Source organism: Mchenga conophoros, linkage group LG17 (genome assembly GCF_057382185.1).
Source record: "Mchenga conophoros isolate Kocher_MC1m ecotype Shallow Benthic linkage group LG17, M_conophoros_male_GT1.1, whole genome shotgun sequence".
NCBI classification, from domain to species: Eukaryota; Metazoa; Chordata; class Actinopteri; order Cichliformes; family Cichlidae; genus Mchenga; species Mchenga conophoros.
Genome location: NC_140542.1, coordinates 14,975,628 through 14,990,388, shown reverse-complemented (window position 1 = coordinate 14,990,388; position 14,761 = coordinate 14,975,628). Strand labels below are relative to the sequence as shown.

Genomic DNA, 14,761 nt, shown 5'->3' with positions numbered 1-14,761 from the left:
TGGTTCTCCACTCCCTGACACTGTAATGTGGAGGAGCACTGACCAGTGGAAGGGTCACAAAAGTTGCATACCCCACCATTATTTGACTGAGAAGCAGGATCTGAAACAGAAAAGAAGATGATTTCATTTCAGAACAGAGACCCTTAGAACATCAGATTATTGTCTTTATCTCTTTATATTATTCTTTTGTCTTCAATGAGCAACATAGTATTTAACTTACTTGGCAGAGTTGCTGAGTTGCAGTTATCTGTGTTGCAGCATTGAGCAGAAGCAAGAGCACTTTGAAAACCCAGGTCGACTGAAAATGTCTGAGAAGTTACGGCTGGACATACGGAGGAAGATGCACATGCCTTGTAGATTTGTGTTGTCGTAGTTCCAGATAAAGTAGCTACAAAGGCAAAGTTATGGGCAGAAATCTGTGCCATCAGAAACTGAATTTGAATAAGTTAAATTTGAATTTGAATTGCTCCAATTGAATCTGAATTGTAACTTGAATAAATGCTTTTGAAAACTGAATTTGAATTAGTCTAATTTGAAATTGAATTTATGGTTTGAAAATGATCATCACTAAATTGAAATTGAATTTTATATTTTGAAAATGAATTGATTTGCTTTGAAACTGCATTTTATCCTTTAAAAATTCAGCTCTCGAATAATTTCAGTTTCACTTCTCACCATTCAGTTTCAGTTCTACAATTCAATTTCAGTTCCAAAATTCAGTTTTTTGGAACTTACATCCGGTTCCGGTTCAAGCGCAGATTAATAGAACTACGTTTTACTAGCGGACCGAAAGTGTTACTGACGGGAATCTACAGCGTCTTGAGCTGAATTAAGACTTCAGAAGTCATTTGTCATGTCGAATGACCAGCGGATAAACTCTCAGGTTGGTAATAAATGTATTACATGTATAAAAACAAGCGTCGTGTTAACAAATGATAGCCGTAAGGTAACTTTTATGCTTATTGTAGCTGTTATGTCACGAGTTGCTCTGAGGATCCACTCGCAGGACTCCGGAGTTGTGTTTTAACAGAGACGGTTTATTTACAAGATCTTCACCAAGTGTATTTACAGACAGTGCGAGGACAGTGCTATATACAAGATGTGAGAGGCAGGGTTCCAGGGCTCCAGGGAAAACAAGGGAATCACACACGCGCTCACGCCAACCTCTCTCCGCTAGTGACCAGTCACCCCTTACACACTCCACACGGGGAAACACGGGGACGGGTCCGGGGAATCTAGAACAGAGAGACACACGTTAACTTTCTGAGACGGAAGTGTGGGAAACTAGGGCTCGACGTGTACTGACTAGAGTCTTCACAACAATCCAGCGTTGAACAGCTGATCTCCTCCTTCTAATATACCAGCTGGTCTGATGAGGCCCAGGTGTGCATGATCCAGGAAGGCGTGGACCGAGGGCGTGAACCCGCCATGAGTTCCGCCCCGGCAAAACAGGGGAGAGGGAGAGAGAGAGAGAGAGGAAAAAGAGAAGAGAAGGGGGGCTAGGAGTGGAGAGACGCTGATCAGCGCCTTGCCGATCCCGCAGGTCGTGACATGTTAGCTAAAAACGCTAATTTAGCGTAGTTTGCCCTGAATTCAGCTTTGACAAACAAATATGATCGACTGTTTTTAGTAGAATTCCAAAGTTGTCATCTTGTACCCTCTCAGAGTACCCCCTCTGTATGCTTGCAGAGACCCCTACAGTAGGGAAACATGCAAAACAGTGTCCAAACCTTTGTATTTTAGCTTTATTTATGTCTTACACAGCATCCCAACTCTTTAGCTAACTTAATAACTTTAGCTAAAGCGAATAGTTAGTCTAATTCATTAGTGCAGCATTACTGGATCACCTCTGTTTGAAGTGATATAATATGATATACAACTATCACTGAAACAGCAAACTTTGTAAATAAGCAAACAACACTTCTCATTCTCTAAACGTTTGGCCACAGCTGTAGATTACACTATCAGTGCTTGTTCACTCTTGACAATAATTACATTTCAAAATTTACTTTGTGCATTTACAGGTAAACAATATCTAATATTTTATCTAAATGACTGCTTTGTCTTTGAAAAGGGTGAAGAGCCTGAGGCCGGTGACAGTCCAGTTCTACTCTAAGTACAGCCTTACAGTGGCTCACAGGACAAGGCCACATTCCTGTCCTGCCAGAAGAGAAGAGAAACTTCAGAGTCTTCATGCAGTTCAACCACACCTGTCATATTCCATATGACAGGGGTCTCAAACTCCAGTTCTCAAGGGTCAAAGTGTCATGCAACTTTTCCATGCCCTCGAGGACTGGAGTTTGAGACCCCTGCCGTATAGTGTTCATGCAGTTTTCTACCCCACAGTTACAGCATGTCTGACTGCCTGTTCAGCATATGCAAAAATATATGATGACTTTAAGCATGTGATGACTAAGGCCTTCCATTATGGTGTTTGTCATCACATGTCACAGACATCTGGATGATCATTTGGAATAAACTAAAAACTAAAAACTTGTTACTTCATCTTTTATCTTTATTATTATCATTGTTCTTATTTTACATTTTTCATTGTTAGGCATTAGGTTTATTTGTAGTAGTCCTTTCCAACTTCTTTCCCTCTTCCATGTTACTGTGTCAGCTTGTCAGCATCTATTTGGGTTTGGAAGTGGAACAGAAAGTAAGGAAATCCAAAGTGCCATTAAAACCAGGAGAGGTTCTTATATTTCAGAAGAAGGGATTAATTCAAAAGAAATGACCTCAATGCCATATTTTATTTAGGAACCCTAGAGAGCACTTTGCAAAATAACACATTCTTATAATTTCACCCTCAGATGAGCCAAGCTACAACTGTCAGGGAAGGTGATGTAGGTACAGAGCATATGAGAGTGGTTAAGTTAATGTCTCTTGTCTAGATGAAGGCACAAGAGGGATCAATGGCAAGGCGTAGAGATTCAGTATCTTCAGTGGACACTCCATTTCTGGCACAAAACACCTGTAAAAGATGGTCGATTTAGGAGGTGACCCGACAACTTCAGCTTGTCAAACATAGTAATGGAGCAGTATGCTTTTAAAAAAAAAATCTAATTAAGCATGCACTCAGTACCCTAAGAATTATTATGGTAGTTAAACACAGTGATAGTTGTATATCATATTATATCACTTCAAACAGAGGTGATCCAGTAATGCTGCACTAATGAATTAGACTAACTATTCACTTTAGCTAAAGTTATTAAGTTAGCTAAAGAGTTGGGATGCTGTGAAAGACATAAATAAAGCTAAAATACAAAGGTTTGGACACTGTTTTGCATGTTTCCCTACTGTAGGGGTCTCTGCAAGCATACAGAGGGGGTAATCTGAGAGGGTACAAGATGACAACTTTGGAATTCTACTAAAAACAGTCGATCATATTTGTTTGTCAAAGCTGAATTCAGGGCAAACTACGCTAAATTAGCGTTTTTAGCTAACAGCTACAATAAGCATAAAAGTTACCTTACGGCTATCATTTGTTAACACGACGCTTGTTTTTATACATGTAATACATTTATTACCAACCTGAGAGTTTATCCGCTGGTCATTCGACATGACGAATGACTTCTGAAGTCTTAATTCAGCTCAAGACGCTTTAGATTCCCGTCAGTAACACTTTTGGTCCGCTAGTAAAACGTAGTTCTATTAATCTGCGCTTGAACCGGAACCGGATGTAAGTTCCAAAAAACTGAATTTTGGAACTGAAATTGAATTGTAGAACTGAAACTGAATGGTGAGAAGTGAAACTGAAATTATTCGAGAGCTGAATTTTTAAAGGATAAAATGCAGTTTCAAAGCAAATCAATTCATTTTCAAAATATAAAATTCAATTTCAATTTAGACTAATTCAAATTCAGTTTTCAAAAGCATTTATTCAAGTTACAATTCAGATTCAATCGGAGCAATTCAAATTCAAATTTAACTTATTCAAATTCAGTTTCTGATGGCACAGATTTCTGCCCATACAAAGTGCAGCTGGTTAATGTTGATGGAACACAAATAGCTTCACATTGGATGTAATTTAGTGAAAATATGAAATATGATATGAAGAAAACATTACCTTGAATGGTAGCTGTAACACACATTGGTTCCGATGAGGAACATGTATTTGCTACTGTGGTTGAACACGTCAAATCTGTTCAGATTTGACACAGAAGGGCTCCAGCTGCAATCAGGAGAGAAATACAGAAATGATGATCACAATTTAAATATATAGCAAATATGAGATGTTTTGAAAGTTCATATTGGGTTACAGCAGGTTACAGTCGAGTCAATACTACTCACTAACTTTGGAAAAAAAATACAATGTTAGATTTAAAAAAAGATTTAACCTCCTAAGACATGCATTTTTAATTTCTCTTTGATATTTGGGCATATTGGGGCCCGGTGAATGTAAAAACAAAGAATTACCAGATTTTTTTTTTAACCATATTTTTGTTTTTAAGAAAAATAAGAGCCACATATGAGGATATTCGTTTAAAATTTTAAAAGAACAGTAGCAGTATAATGTCCTCGTAAGTGGATATCAGGCCCATGTAGAGCAAAATTGAGTATTTTAGTCTAAATAACCCAAAATGTGATGTCCACATATGTGGACGCCAGGTCCTAGGAGGTTACAGCTTTAAATTAGACTCCCTTCTACCTGCAGGTGAAATGAGTGTAGTTACCTGTGGTGGAGAGTGCCCAGAGATGAAACAGAGAAAACAGCAGCTTCATTGTGATGAACAGGTCAGTTCTGCAGATTAGTTTGCCTGGGCTGTGATACTGAAGCTGAGGAGCAGCACTGCACTGCAAATTATCTGGTGCTTGCCATGATTTTAAATCTTATTTTTAGACAGGCCAGATTATTTGCCTTGTTTTAAAAAAGATTTACTTGTTTCTAAGTCTGGATTTTAGATAATAAACTTAAATTGAGAATAACCATATAATTGTGTCTATATTAGTACAGAAATCCAGAAATGGGAAGAATAACTCTTAAAATAGCCTACATTAGGTCTCTCACCAGATGTCTCTCAAAATATCACTTGTTTCAAGATAGAGTGACAAACTCAATTTGCTTGATTTAGGAAATTCACACAAGGCATCTGTTGAAAATATTATTTATTCAAAATCATGTCTGACTTCAAAGTTGTACATATAAGGGGAAAAAATTAACCACAATTTATGATACAAATCACATTTCAAAGACAGCTGTTTGTCCCAGCATGCCAGCATTATGTGGTACAACATTGACATTGGTTTAGGGAACGTTAAATGAGTGTGACCTTATATCATCACAAACTACACTAAGCCAATACTTGGTGCAACCCTAATCTTAAGGGTGATTTCTATGGGAAATAATATCAGAAAGACTGTATTTGATTGGAACAAACACACTGTCCTTAAAACTAATAGAAAAGTATGAAGTGTAATCAATGAGCTCATGGGCTAATTCTGTAGCTTGAGCAACAATGGGCACAGTTACTTCATATGCCAATAAGTCTTCATTTAAATTCAAAGTTTCATAGCATTGGTACTCAAAAGCAATAAAAGATGAGTCAATCAAAAAGATATCCTTTATCAGTCCAAACACAGGGAAAGTGCCATCCACATCTGCAATAATCATGGACTTCCCAGCAATGTATTTATTGCCATTTAGAACATACCATTTCACTGAGACAACAGACTGCATGACATCTATTCCAAAAAATTCTTTAATTTTTTTTCCTAACATATTCATTATTTTTAACAGCTGATACTGGCCCGGATTCCTTTTCTTTCGCAAAAATAGGATGTTCAGTGCCTATTTCATTTTGACAACACTCAAGAAATTGATTGTGGTTTGCTAGGGATTTACAAACATTTTTAAAATTTAACTTAGAAGCCCACTGTTTAAAATAGGAGTGCTTTGCCTCAAAGCGCATGCACATACTCCTTATTAAAGGTCCAAGGGATAAGATTTGACTGGGAAGATGCAACATATAATGTTGCTTAGGTATTATATTGGCTTCGGGAAAAAGTTGCTTGAACTGATACAGGTGTTCTTCAATCATACTTCTCAGTTGCAATACAGTTTGTAAAGAAATAATGGGAGCAAGAACTATTTGAACTATCATAATTAACTTTCTAATAAATACAACATACTCACTCTCCACACCATACAAAAGAAAAAGTAATATTTTTAAAAGAATTAGCATCTGTCCACAAGACTGTTTCAATTTGTTGTCGTTAGCTGCTAAAGTGCCAAAGCTAATAGGACATGGTTTATCCCGTATTTCAAGAGGTGAGTAAGGAAAATTTTGAGTGTCTGAATTAAACTTGTCTAATTCCAATTGTCCTGAGAGAATTAGGTGTTTTAATACAAATTTAACTTCCATTGATGCAACACCTTCAAAAATAACATGCATTATGTCCTGTGGAGTTTGTTTGATCAGGTCAAATGCAGGAACATCAACTAGTCTGCTTCTTCTATTAATTCCATAAGTAGTTTTGAGGGACGCTTTCAATAAATCTGTGCTTGCTTTATCTATTTCAAAACACTGCCTGATATGTTTCTCCAGAGTTCTTTGAACAAACTTCTTCTCCTCAAAAACACTTTGCATATCATCAAAGTTGCATTCACAGTGTCTACATTTGCTATAAGCAAAACCAATCCCTTCTTTAAAGCCAGCAATCTCATGCTGGGCTAGCGTGTCTCCGCAAATGGCTATAACAGCACCAAACAATTCAATTTCACCATTTGACATTTCAATCCTTACACCATTGTAAAGCAGTGATAGATCTTGAAGTATTCTTTTCAGTACAACATCAATACCCCACTGAGAAATGTCACTTGCTTTAGCAATAGCAAGAAGTCGTATTGCAGCTAACTTTGACCTAAATTTTGGATCAATATTTCCTAAAGTATAATAAAACATGACCAATTTGTTTGCAGAAGCATGGGACCCTAAGGGGTTACATATTTCAATTTCATCTGTGTACAGTATTAATTGCAATGCATTTGGCCTCTGAGAAAACAAGGGGTGAGATGTAAAGAGGGACCCGTCTCTAAAATCATAGAAGAATCCCTCTCTGCTTCTTTGTGGTGCAGTGTTCAACATGGTAAAGATTCTCTCATTAGTCATTAACTGCTTTAGACTTTCAATTAATGGTACATAGTAAAAACTTTTGTTCCTTAAGGACATGACCCTTGAAAGACCTTGCTTTACCCAACATATCTTCTGGGATACTACTACTTCCTCGGCGTTGACTGGACAGAACATTTCCCCTATGGCTCTACACTGTCCATATGCAATGGTGGAGAAAGGATCCATGAATTTATCAAATGTAGCCAAAGCCTCATCTTGAAGCTGAGTGGTTCCCTCGGCATTATCTTCAAACACTGTCTTCATTCTTTCCTTGAGCGTATCCAAAAGAACAGCCTGATACTGTTGCACTCCTGAGATGATATGTTTGACCGTTCTCTGTGAAAACATTTGAAACAAAAGTAACTTATTCTGCATTTATATTAAAAAAAAAAATTCTGAATTCCATTATGAACAAGTAAGACATTGATTGCCTTATGTAATGTATTGATCCATTAAGACTATAACATACCTGTGATAAGTGACACTGTTCTTGAACACTGATAGCAAAAGCTGCAGCAGATCTGGTAATATCGTGTCTGGTAAAGGATGTTTTAGCAACAGCTTCTTCCTTTAGAGCAGAAAAACAAAGTTAGTCCAAACTCCTGGCCAATTATAGAAATTCTTACATAACAGGTATAATCAGTTACACCTAATGATTGGTCCATTAAAAAACAAAGTGCATGACAGTGATTAGTGTTACAGTTGTGAATATTCAATATAATATAAGATAATATAATATTCATTCTTTGGAATAAAGAAAAAAAATGGAAAAGAAATCAAAGACAAAGAAACAATAAAAAAGGGGTTGTCCATTGTTTTGATGAGGCTAGGGATTGGATTCATGAGAATGAGATTTTATCTTTTTAAATAATGAATTTTTGTTCGCACTTAGATATTAGTTTCTTTACATGTTTGTTGTATTTATTAAATTATTTATGTATTTTTAAATCACGTAATTTAGATTTGCACTTAGAATTTATGTTAGTATTAGTATATGGATATATTTTATTGTATGCATTTATTAATTTATTTAATTTTCAAAAAAATCATTCTTATCCATGTTTTGGCAGTATTTCTAGCCAACAGATTTTTTTTACAGTGCTTCCAAATACTCTGTGTCTTACCTGAAACTGTAATTCCTACGAGATACCCAAATTGCTGTCACATTGAACGATTTAAGCGCGCTGAGAGTGTCTTTGATGCAAACTTCACCAGGAGACATGCCAGCCGCAGAGTGTGTGCCTTCTCCGGCTGCAGCATAGCCTGTACTATCTACACTGAACTGCTATTCTCTGTTTATTTGTTTTTCATTTCATCCTGCAGGATGAAATTGTGATTTAAAATCCAACCATGGTGGAAATCGCTTGTAACAGTTTGAAGAACAATATCTAGCGGTATAATATCGCGAGATCTCGTTAAATTTCTCTTGATTAAAAATGGAGAAAATGATTAAAAGTAATATAGGACCAAATACGAGGAGTTAGACATAGCTAAATTTGTCATCAGAAGCCACACTACATTTTATTTAGTTTAACACTTACCGCGCTCGGGCTGTCAACAACCTGAGGCTCCTGCACTTCAGCCAAAGATCCACCAGTTGATATTTCCACGGTGCTGGTTGTTGTTGCAGTACTACAGTTGGCAAAGACTGAAACACCAAAATTTTCCGATCCTAAAGAGTGGGATGTTGGGGGGATCCTCCATCCTCTTGGTGGGCTTCCATTCGTCAAATACAGAGGGTGCGTCCGTTTAATGTGGCGAAAGAATGAGTTAAAAACTCTGAAATTTTGTTCACAGCCATCTATTCCACAGTAAACCCAAAAATCCTGCCTTCGACCATGAGCTGCATTTATGTGGCTAAGGAGCACCTTCAGAGTTAAAGAAACAAAGATAAAACAGATCATACATCTCCAGAGCGCCATGGTGAACTGTTTTCGCGCAGTAGCAATGCAGCTTTACTTTACCGCTCTCCGCTGAAGGCCACAGATGAGAGTGTGGGACCATGGGAAAGGTAGGCAATTTTAAAAATATATGCATCCTTAATTATCCAATTTTTCAGGTTTAAATTACATCAGTTATATTTATTTTTAGGCAATAAGTGTTTAAGACTGAATTTATATTTTTCTTTTCTTTTTTTTTACTTAAAAAAAATTAAATATAAATAATTTTCTGCATGCGCATTCTCAGTTCCTGTCGTGACGTTACTTTCACGCGGGACAAACTCTTTTCCCCTGCTTTGTTAACCATCAGGACCGTTAGGAAGATCAAAATTATTTATCTAAACAAAGTGAACAGTAATTTAAGGTTGGTAACATTAAGTTGATTTGAAAAATACTATGGTACAATGGTGTTATTAAGATAAAGTCGTGTTTTGTGAGGGCTGCTAGTTAGCAATCTAGCTAATGTGTTAACTTTAGCTAAATGTTCTTATTTAAGCCGTAGGATATTTCCAGGTACTGTGAGTGGAGGCTTTGGAACCGAACTAGAGAACTGCTGTCACGGCATGGACAACTTTGACGATGCCATACTGTCTGTGTTGCAGGGTAAGTCTTATTTTTCAGTTATTTTGGTACGTTAGCTAAGCAGCCTTAGCATCTGTTAGCATCATTTCTGAAACTTGGAGCTAGGATTGCACTCTACTCTGAACTTTATCCACATTATAGCCTTGAGCTGTCTTTGCCAAAATAGACTTGGAACATCATTCTTGAAGACACCCAAAAATAGTTTTATTGCATTCCCAAATATTTGATAAACTGTTTTAAGTTTGACATTTTATCCTGTTAATATTACTTATTGCTAAAATACATTTATTGACAAAAAAAATGACCTCAATATGTAATAAGCCACGCCCAGGAAAAGAGAAATAAATATCACTTTTGAAGTTGTTTTTCTCTTTTACAGCTGCGAATATTGATGAGGAAACTTTTAGAAGCTTTACCCGGGATGACCTAAAGGATCTTTTTCCGGGCCATGAAAATTTCTTCCGTAGAAAGAAGATTTGGGATTTTATCAGCCAAAAGGTAAATACACATTATACCACTAAGAAGATGATTACTGTCCATATTGTCTAGCATTAATTTGCCTAATTGTGTATTTTTGTTTATATCCCACAACTGTTATAGTTTAAGAGTACTGACCAAGATGCCAACACTTTCCATCGAAGCGAGAGTAACCCCTTAGGCTTTGATGTGTCACAATGTCAGCCTCAAACTTCCACTCCCATTTCCTACACTGCTGACAAAAAAATGAAAATGCCAAACCCACCAGAGTATGTGGTGTATACAGATTCAGAGTTGGACATGGTGCGCAGTCAGTACTTTGCATTGCTCCACAGTGGAAAGGAAAAGGACTGTAGGATGTTGAAGGAGCTATGTTGCAGACTTGTAAGGAACACCGTCACCAGCATGGTTGCAATCCTCCGTGCTAGTCCCATGGGGAAAGAAGTAACATACCCCTCCAAACTCGAAATGAGAGCAATGTCGCAGAAGATTGTCGACTATTACCCCATGTTACGTGATGCTGACACACACATGCCATACGTAAGTCATTCTTTACTCACTACAATATCTAAAATTGAGCGAGATAAAAAAAAGAATGTACAAATATATATTATTTTACCACAGCTGACCATCTACACCAAACTGTACAAACGACTCCAAAATATGAAGTCTCCAAGGAAGAGGCAGGGCTCCATGCCACAACGAGGCAGGCCCAGGAAGACTCTTTTCAGCTCAGATGACACAGACAACGGGACTGAAGGTGACCTAAGTGGTGAAGCAAGTGGTTCAAGTGACTATACCATACTTCTTGAGAGCAATGATGACCTCAGTGAGGATAACTCAAATGCAGGTGTGTACTTTGGTCTGCTGTACTAATGACTTTTGGACATCTAAAACTTCAAAGAGACCACCTGCCCTCAGTTTTCTGTTCAGAGTGCATCACAAGATTTATACAGTGTTGAGTATTTTCCTTAACTTTCTAGCTATTCCCTGTTATTACATTCTGTTCATCTTCTGTTTTTTCCTCAGAGAAAGAATCCCAATTGCCGCTACCCTCCACTGTACCAACTACGTCAAACAATACTACCCTGGCTTTACCACTATTATCCAAGTCAGCCTCATGCTCTGCACCCAGGGCTGATATAGGTCCTTCAACTGCACCTCCAGATGATGTTGTTGGTAAGTCCACCATCACCCTTATCTACCTCTGTCTGACTGTGGTTCCTCTTACAGCTCTTTCCAAAATATGGTTGCAGCAATGAACCCCGTTCTAAGTGTTTATTCCATAAATCATAGTGGTTTGGCATTAACTCGAGTTGGTGTGTAAAATCAACATATGATAGATCCCTCATTCCAGTTTGCCAGTTAGCCATAGTAAGTATTTTAACACTTTGTGTTGTAATGGGTGTTACTCAGTGCTGATTATTTACACATGTAAATCCTCATGCTGGTCACATCTATCATGCCTTATCACAGTGTTTCTGTCATAGATCAAATTACCTAAAATATTTTTATCCATCAGCTCATAATCACTGTTCACACTGATGTGAACGATATACACAGTAAACAACCTTTACCTTATTTTCACCACAGTTTTATTCACGGGCATCTTAAACTTTCGTTTTAATATTTGATTCTGTTCAAACTAACAATTAACATAAATCCATGATCATTATAAGAAAAGGACACAAAGGGAAATGATCAGGACATATAGGGTCAGTTCATTACTCAAACATATTTAACCTAAACATTAATTCTCAGAAATATTATACTTAAAAACAACCATGCAACTAGAAATGACTGATTAGAAAAATCTGAATTTTGTGAAGTCTAGTTACACCATGTCTTACAATTGCTCTTTGCTTTCCCTAGCAGACCATGACAGCCTGAAGATGCAGGCAAGACATTACAAAACCTTGAGCAACATGTACAGGAAACCCAATGCAAAACCCAACCAAAGTGACGTTGCTCAAATTTTGGACCTGGAGTTTGAGGCCAGACGAACTTTTATTGACGCAGATATTACAAGGGAAGAAGACAGGCCCAGAAAAATATTTGAAGCATACCCGTGCTTCAAAGACATACAAAATGTAAGTTCAACTACCTTCAGTTAAATTCCTTGCTTTCTCTGGATAGGTTTAGTTAGTTCTTGACTAACTGAGCACAACTTTGTCATAGGCGATGGATGAACTGCGTCGCATCATTGGTGGCTCCAACTGCAAATACATAGATCAAATGAAGGGTCGATGGGCAGAGTTTTGTTCGAAAGTGCAGTTCTATGGCATTTGGAAGAAGGTCCTGAAACCTCCTCTCCCCTTGGATGTACGTGGAGGTAAGTGGCCTTTTCATACATTAAATCCACACATCAGATATGTTCGGATTGCTTTGTTGAGATACTTTTCTCTGTTCACAGTGGATTTTACTGTCACTCTCTTCAATGCACTTCCATCTCTTTTTCCTTCAAAAACTACACCACCAAAGCGGCTGGGAAGTGCCAGTGAGGCTCTCCTTCATATCCTCAAGGTGAGAACAGCTGCAATACCAGCCACTGTAACTTGTACTCCATTTACTTGTATTGTTATTATTAATATTATTATTTTGCTTTTCCTGCTTAATAAGAGTAGGTCGAAGTTCAATTCAGCAGGGATTAAATTACTCCTTATTCAGGATTTCTTAATTGTTATTCAAAACCTACTCCAGAGAGGCAGCACAGAGCAAAAGCACATTGCAGTTAGGATACAAGTAGAAGCAGTAAAATGATATATTTAAAAAGGCCTTCAAAAACTAGAATATGTAACAAAGTTAAAAGAAATTGTTTTAAAAAACAAATGAGGAAAAAAAGCACAAATAGACATGATAAAAATGCTGCAAATTAGAGAAAATTCATGCTCAGAATTAATACATTTCCAAAATTTCATATTTATGTAAGTCAGATATTTTATATTTATTTCTTCTATTCCAACAGTAAATCAGTTGGAGCATTCTAAACTCTTGATATTGCTTTTTGTGTCTTAAGCTGTTTGGATGCACAGCAACCCTTTCATTTAAAATCTTGAAGAATTTGTCCTTTTTTTGTGCTTCTTCTAGCCAGGTGAAGATGCAATGCTATACCTGGAGAAGCGGCCTCTCTCCTCCCCAGTGCTGCTTTTTGATGGAACAACCAGCATTGTTGCTGTAGGAAACATACCAGTGACCACTCTCCCCTTGGAGGATTTCTGGGAAGGAATGTTGGTGTTGATGGCATATTACTACACCTTGCACTTAAACATACCCAAAATGTGTTGCAACGGTCCTCTCTGTCATACAAACTGAGGTAATCACTGATGCCATCCATGATCAAGATGCCACTAGTGCATATAAGAAAGCAATAGCTGAGTGGAAGTCATTCTTTGAAAAATAGGTGAATACCAAGCAGGATTTTATCAGGTCATTTGCAGTTTGTTTAGTTTTGTAGTACGTTTGTACAACTTTGTTCCTAATTTGCCTAGCAATGTCCTGAGAAACGGCTTTACTTAAGATGCTTTACAAATGAAAGTTGTTGTTTTTTTTTCTTAGTGACACTTTACCTGAGGCATGTAACGTTTTAAGTCAGTAATGCCATTATTTATAACATTGTGAGACTATGTGACTGTCACAAAAGTTTAAGGCCAAAACTGTAATTTTTTTTCTGTGTTTAGGCCTTTTAAAGGGTTGATTTAGACTTTTAGGGATTGTGCAGCAGCCCTATTTTGTTTAAAAAAAAGGATTTTGTTCTCATGAGAGAAATAAATGTTGGCATATCACTCTTGTCCTGGTTGTGATTTCAGTAGAAGCCAAGGAGTAGGAAAAAGGTCTGTTTTAAGTTTTTTTTGCCTGGATTTAATATTGATTCGGCTCTATTTTAAGATAAGCCAACCTGAATCAAGAAACAAATTAATCATATTTCACTAATATTGAGTAGTTTTTCATAGTATTAGAACTATTTTTCTCGTTGCAGTGCATTCATTTGCTGCAAGTAAGAATTCAAAACATAAAAAAAGACTGTAATTTAGCATATTTAACTAATATTTGGGACTTGATATCAAGTAATTTTATCTTAAATTGAGCTCTTTAAAGCTTATTTTAACCCTCTTCAATTCTCAAATGTGTTCTTTTATTTCTGGATTAAAAAATCTTATTTCAAGATTTCTTATTAAGTAAAATAAACTTGCTGCATGGACAGATAATTTCACTTGTTTTCAGTGCTTTTTGTATCAAATGTAGTATTTTTTTCCTAAATATAGACTAGCCATTTTTGCAGTGTGCACTTTATATACTGAACAGGTGACATCAGGTTTGGGTGTGTTTACATTTTTACAGCATGATCATTCATACATTCAACTCTTCTTTCGTCAAATCACTATGTCAGAGCACCTTATCACACCTGTTTTCTTCAAATCAACAAGTATCCAGGCATCAAAACAAACAAAGTAAGTTGTTTTTTAATTTTTTAACCTTTTAATAAATGAGAATGACCTCGTGCCTAGCATCATTAAACTGTCATCTTTCATTTTTATTGTGAAACCATGATTGAATTTTTGTTGATACAATTTAATTTGTTTATAACAGTTGACACTTTCAAATAAAATCAGGATCAAATGCAAGGGCGATTCTAGGATCAGAGCTTTG

General features: G+C 36.8%; 1 protein-coding gene and 1 pseudogene across 2 annotated transcripts; one reads left to right on the top strand and one right to left on the bottom strand.

The window, feature by feature from the left end:
- Window positions 1–5,702: 5,702 nt before the first annotated feature.
- LOC146555203 (uncharacterized) lies at window positions 5,703–9,074 on the bottom strand. The gene is made up of 3 exons (XM_085252832.1): window positions 8,657–9,074; window positions 7,585–7,683; window positions 5,703–7,451 (listed from the first exon to the last, which is right to left on the bottom strand). The coding sequence occupies exons 1-3, from the start codon at window positions 9,035–9,037 to the stop codon at window positions 5,703–5,705; spliced, it is 2,229 nt and encodes a 742-aa protein (XP_085108958.1). The 5' UTR covers window positions 9,038–9,074.
- Window positions 9,075–9,280: 206 nt separating this feature from the next.
- LOC146555202 (uncharacterized) lies at window positions 9,281–13,924 on the top strand (annotated as a pseudogene). The gene is made up of 10 exons (XR_014889279.1): window positions 9,281–9,419; window positions 9,552–9,658; window positions 10,017–10,135; window positions 10,238–10,654; window positions 10,739–10,964; window positions 11,144–11,293; window positions 11,990–12,204; window positions 12,293–12,446; window positions 12,528–12,637; window positions 13,202–13,924. The product of XR_014889279.1 is annotated as an uncharacterized LOC146555202 (transcript).
- The last annotated feature ends 837 nt before the right edge of the window (window positions 13,925–14,761 follow it).

What these genes read in the sequence shown, in the direction of transcription:
- LOC146555203 (XM_085252832.1), bottom strand. Translation starts at nt 9,037, where the DNA reads ATGGCGCTCTGGAGATGTATGATCTGTTTTATCTTTGTTTCTTTAACT. An exon ending in TTGTTGACAGCCCGAGCGCG is followed by an intron (nt 7,684 to 8,656) that starts GTAAGTGTTAAA and finishes TCTGCTCTAAAG; the next exon opens with GAAGAAGCTGTTGCTAAAAC. An exon ending in AACAGTGTCACTTATCACAG is followed by an intron (nt 7,452 to 7,584) that starts GTATGTTATAGT and finishes ATGTTTTCACAG; the next exon opens with AGAACGGTCAAACATATCAT.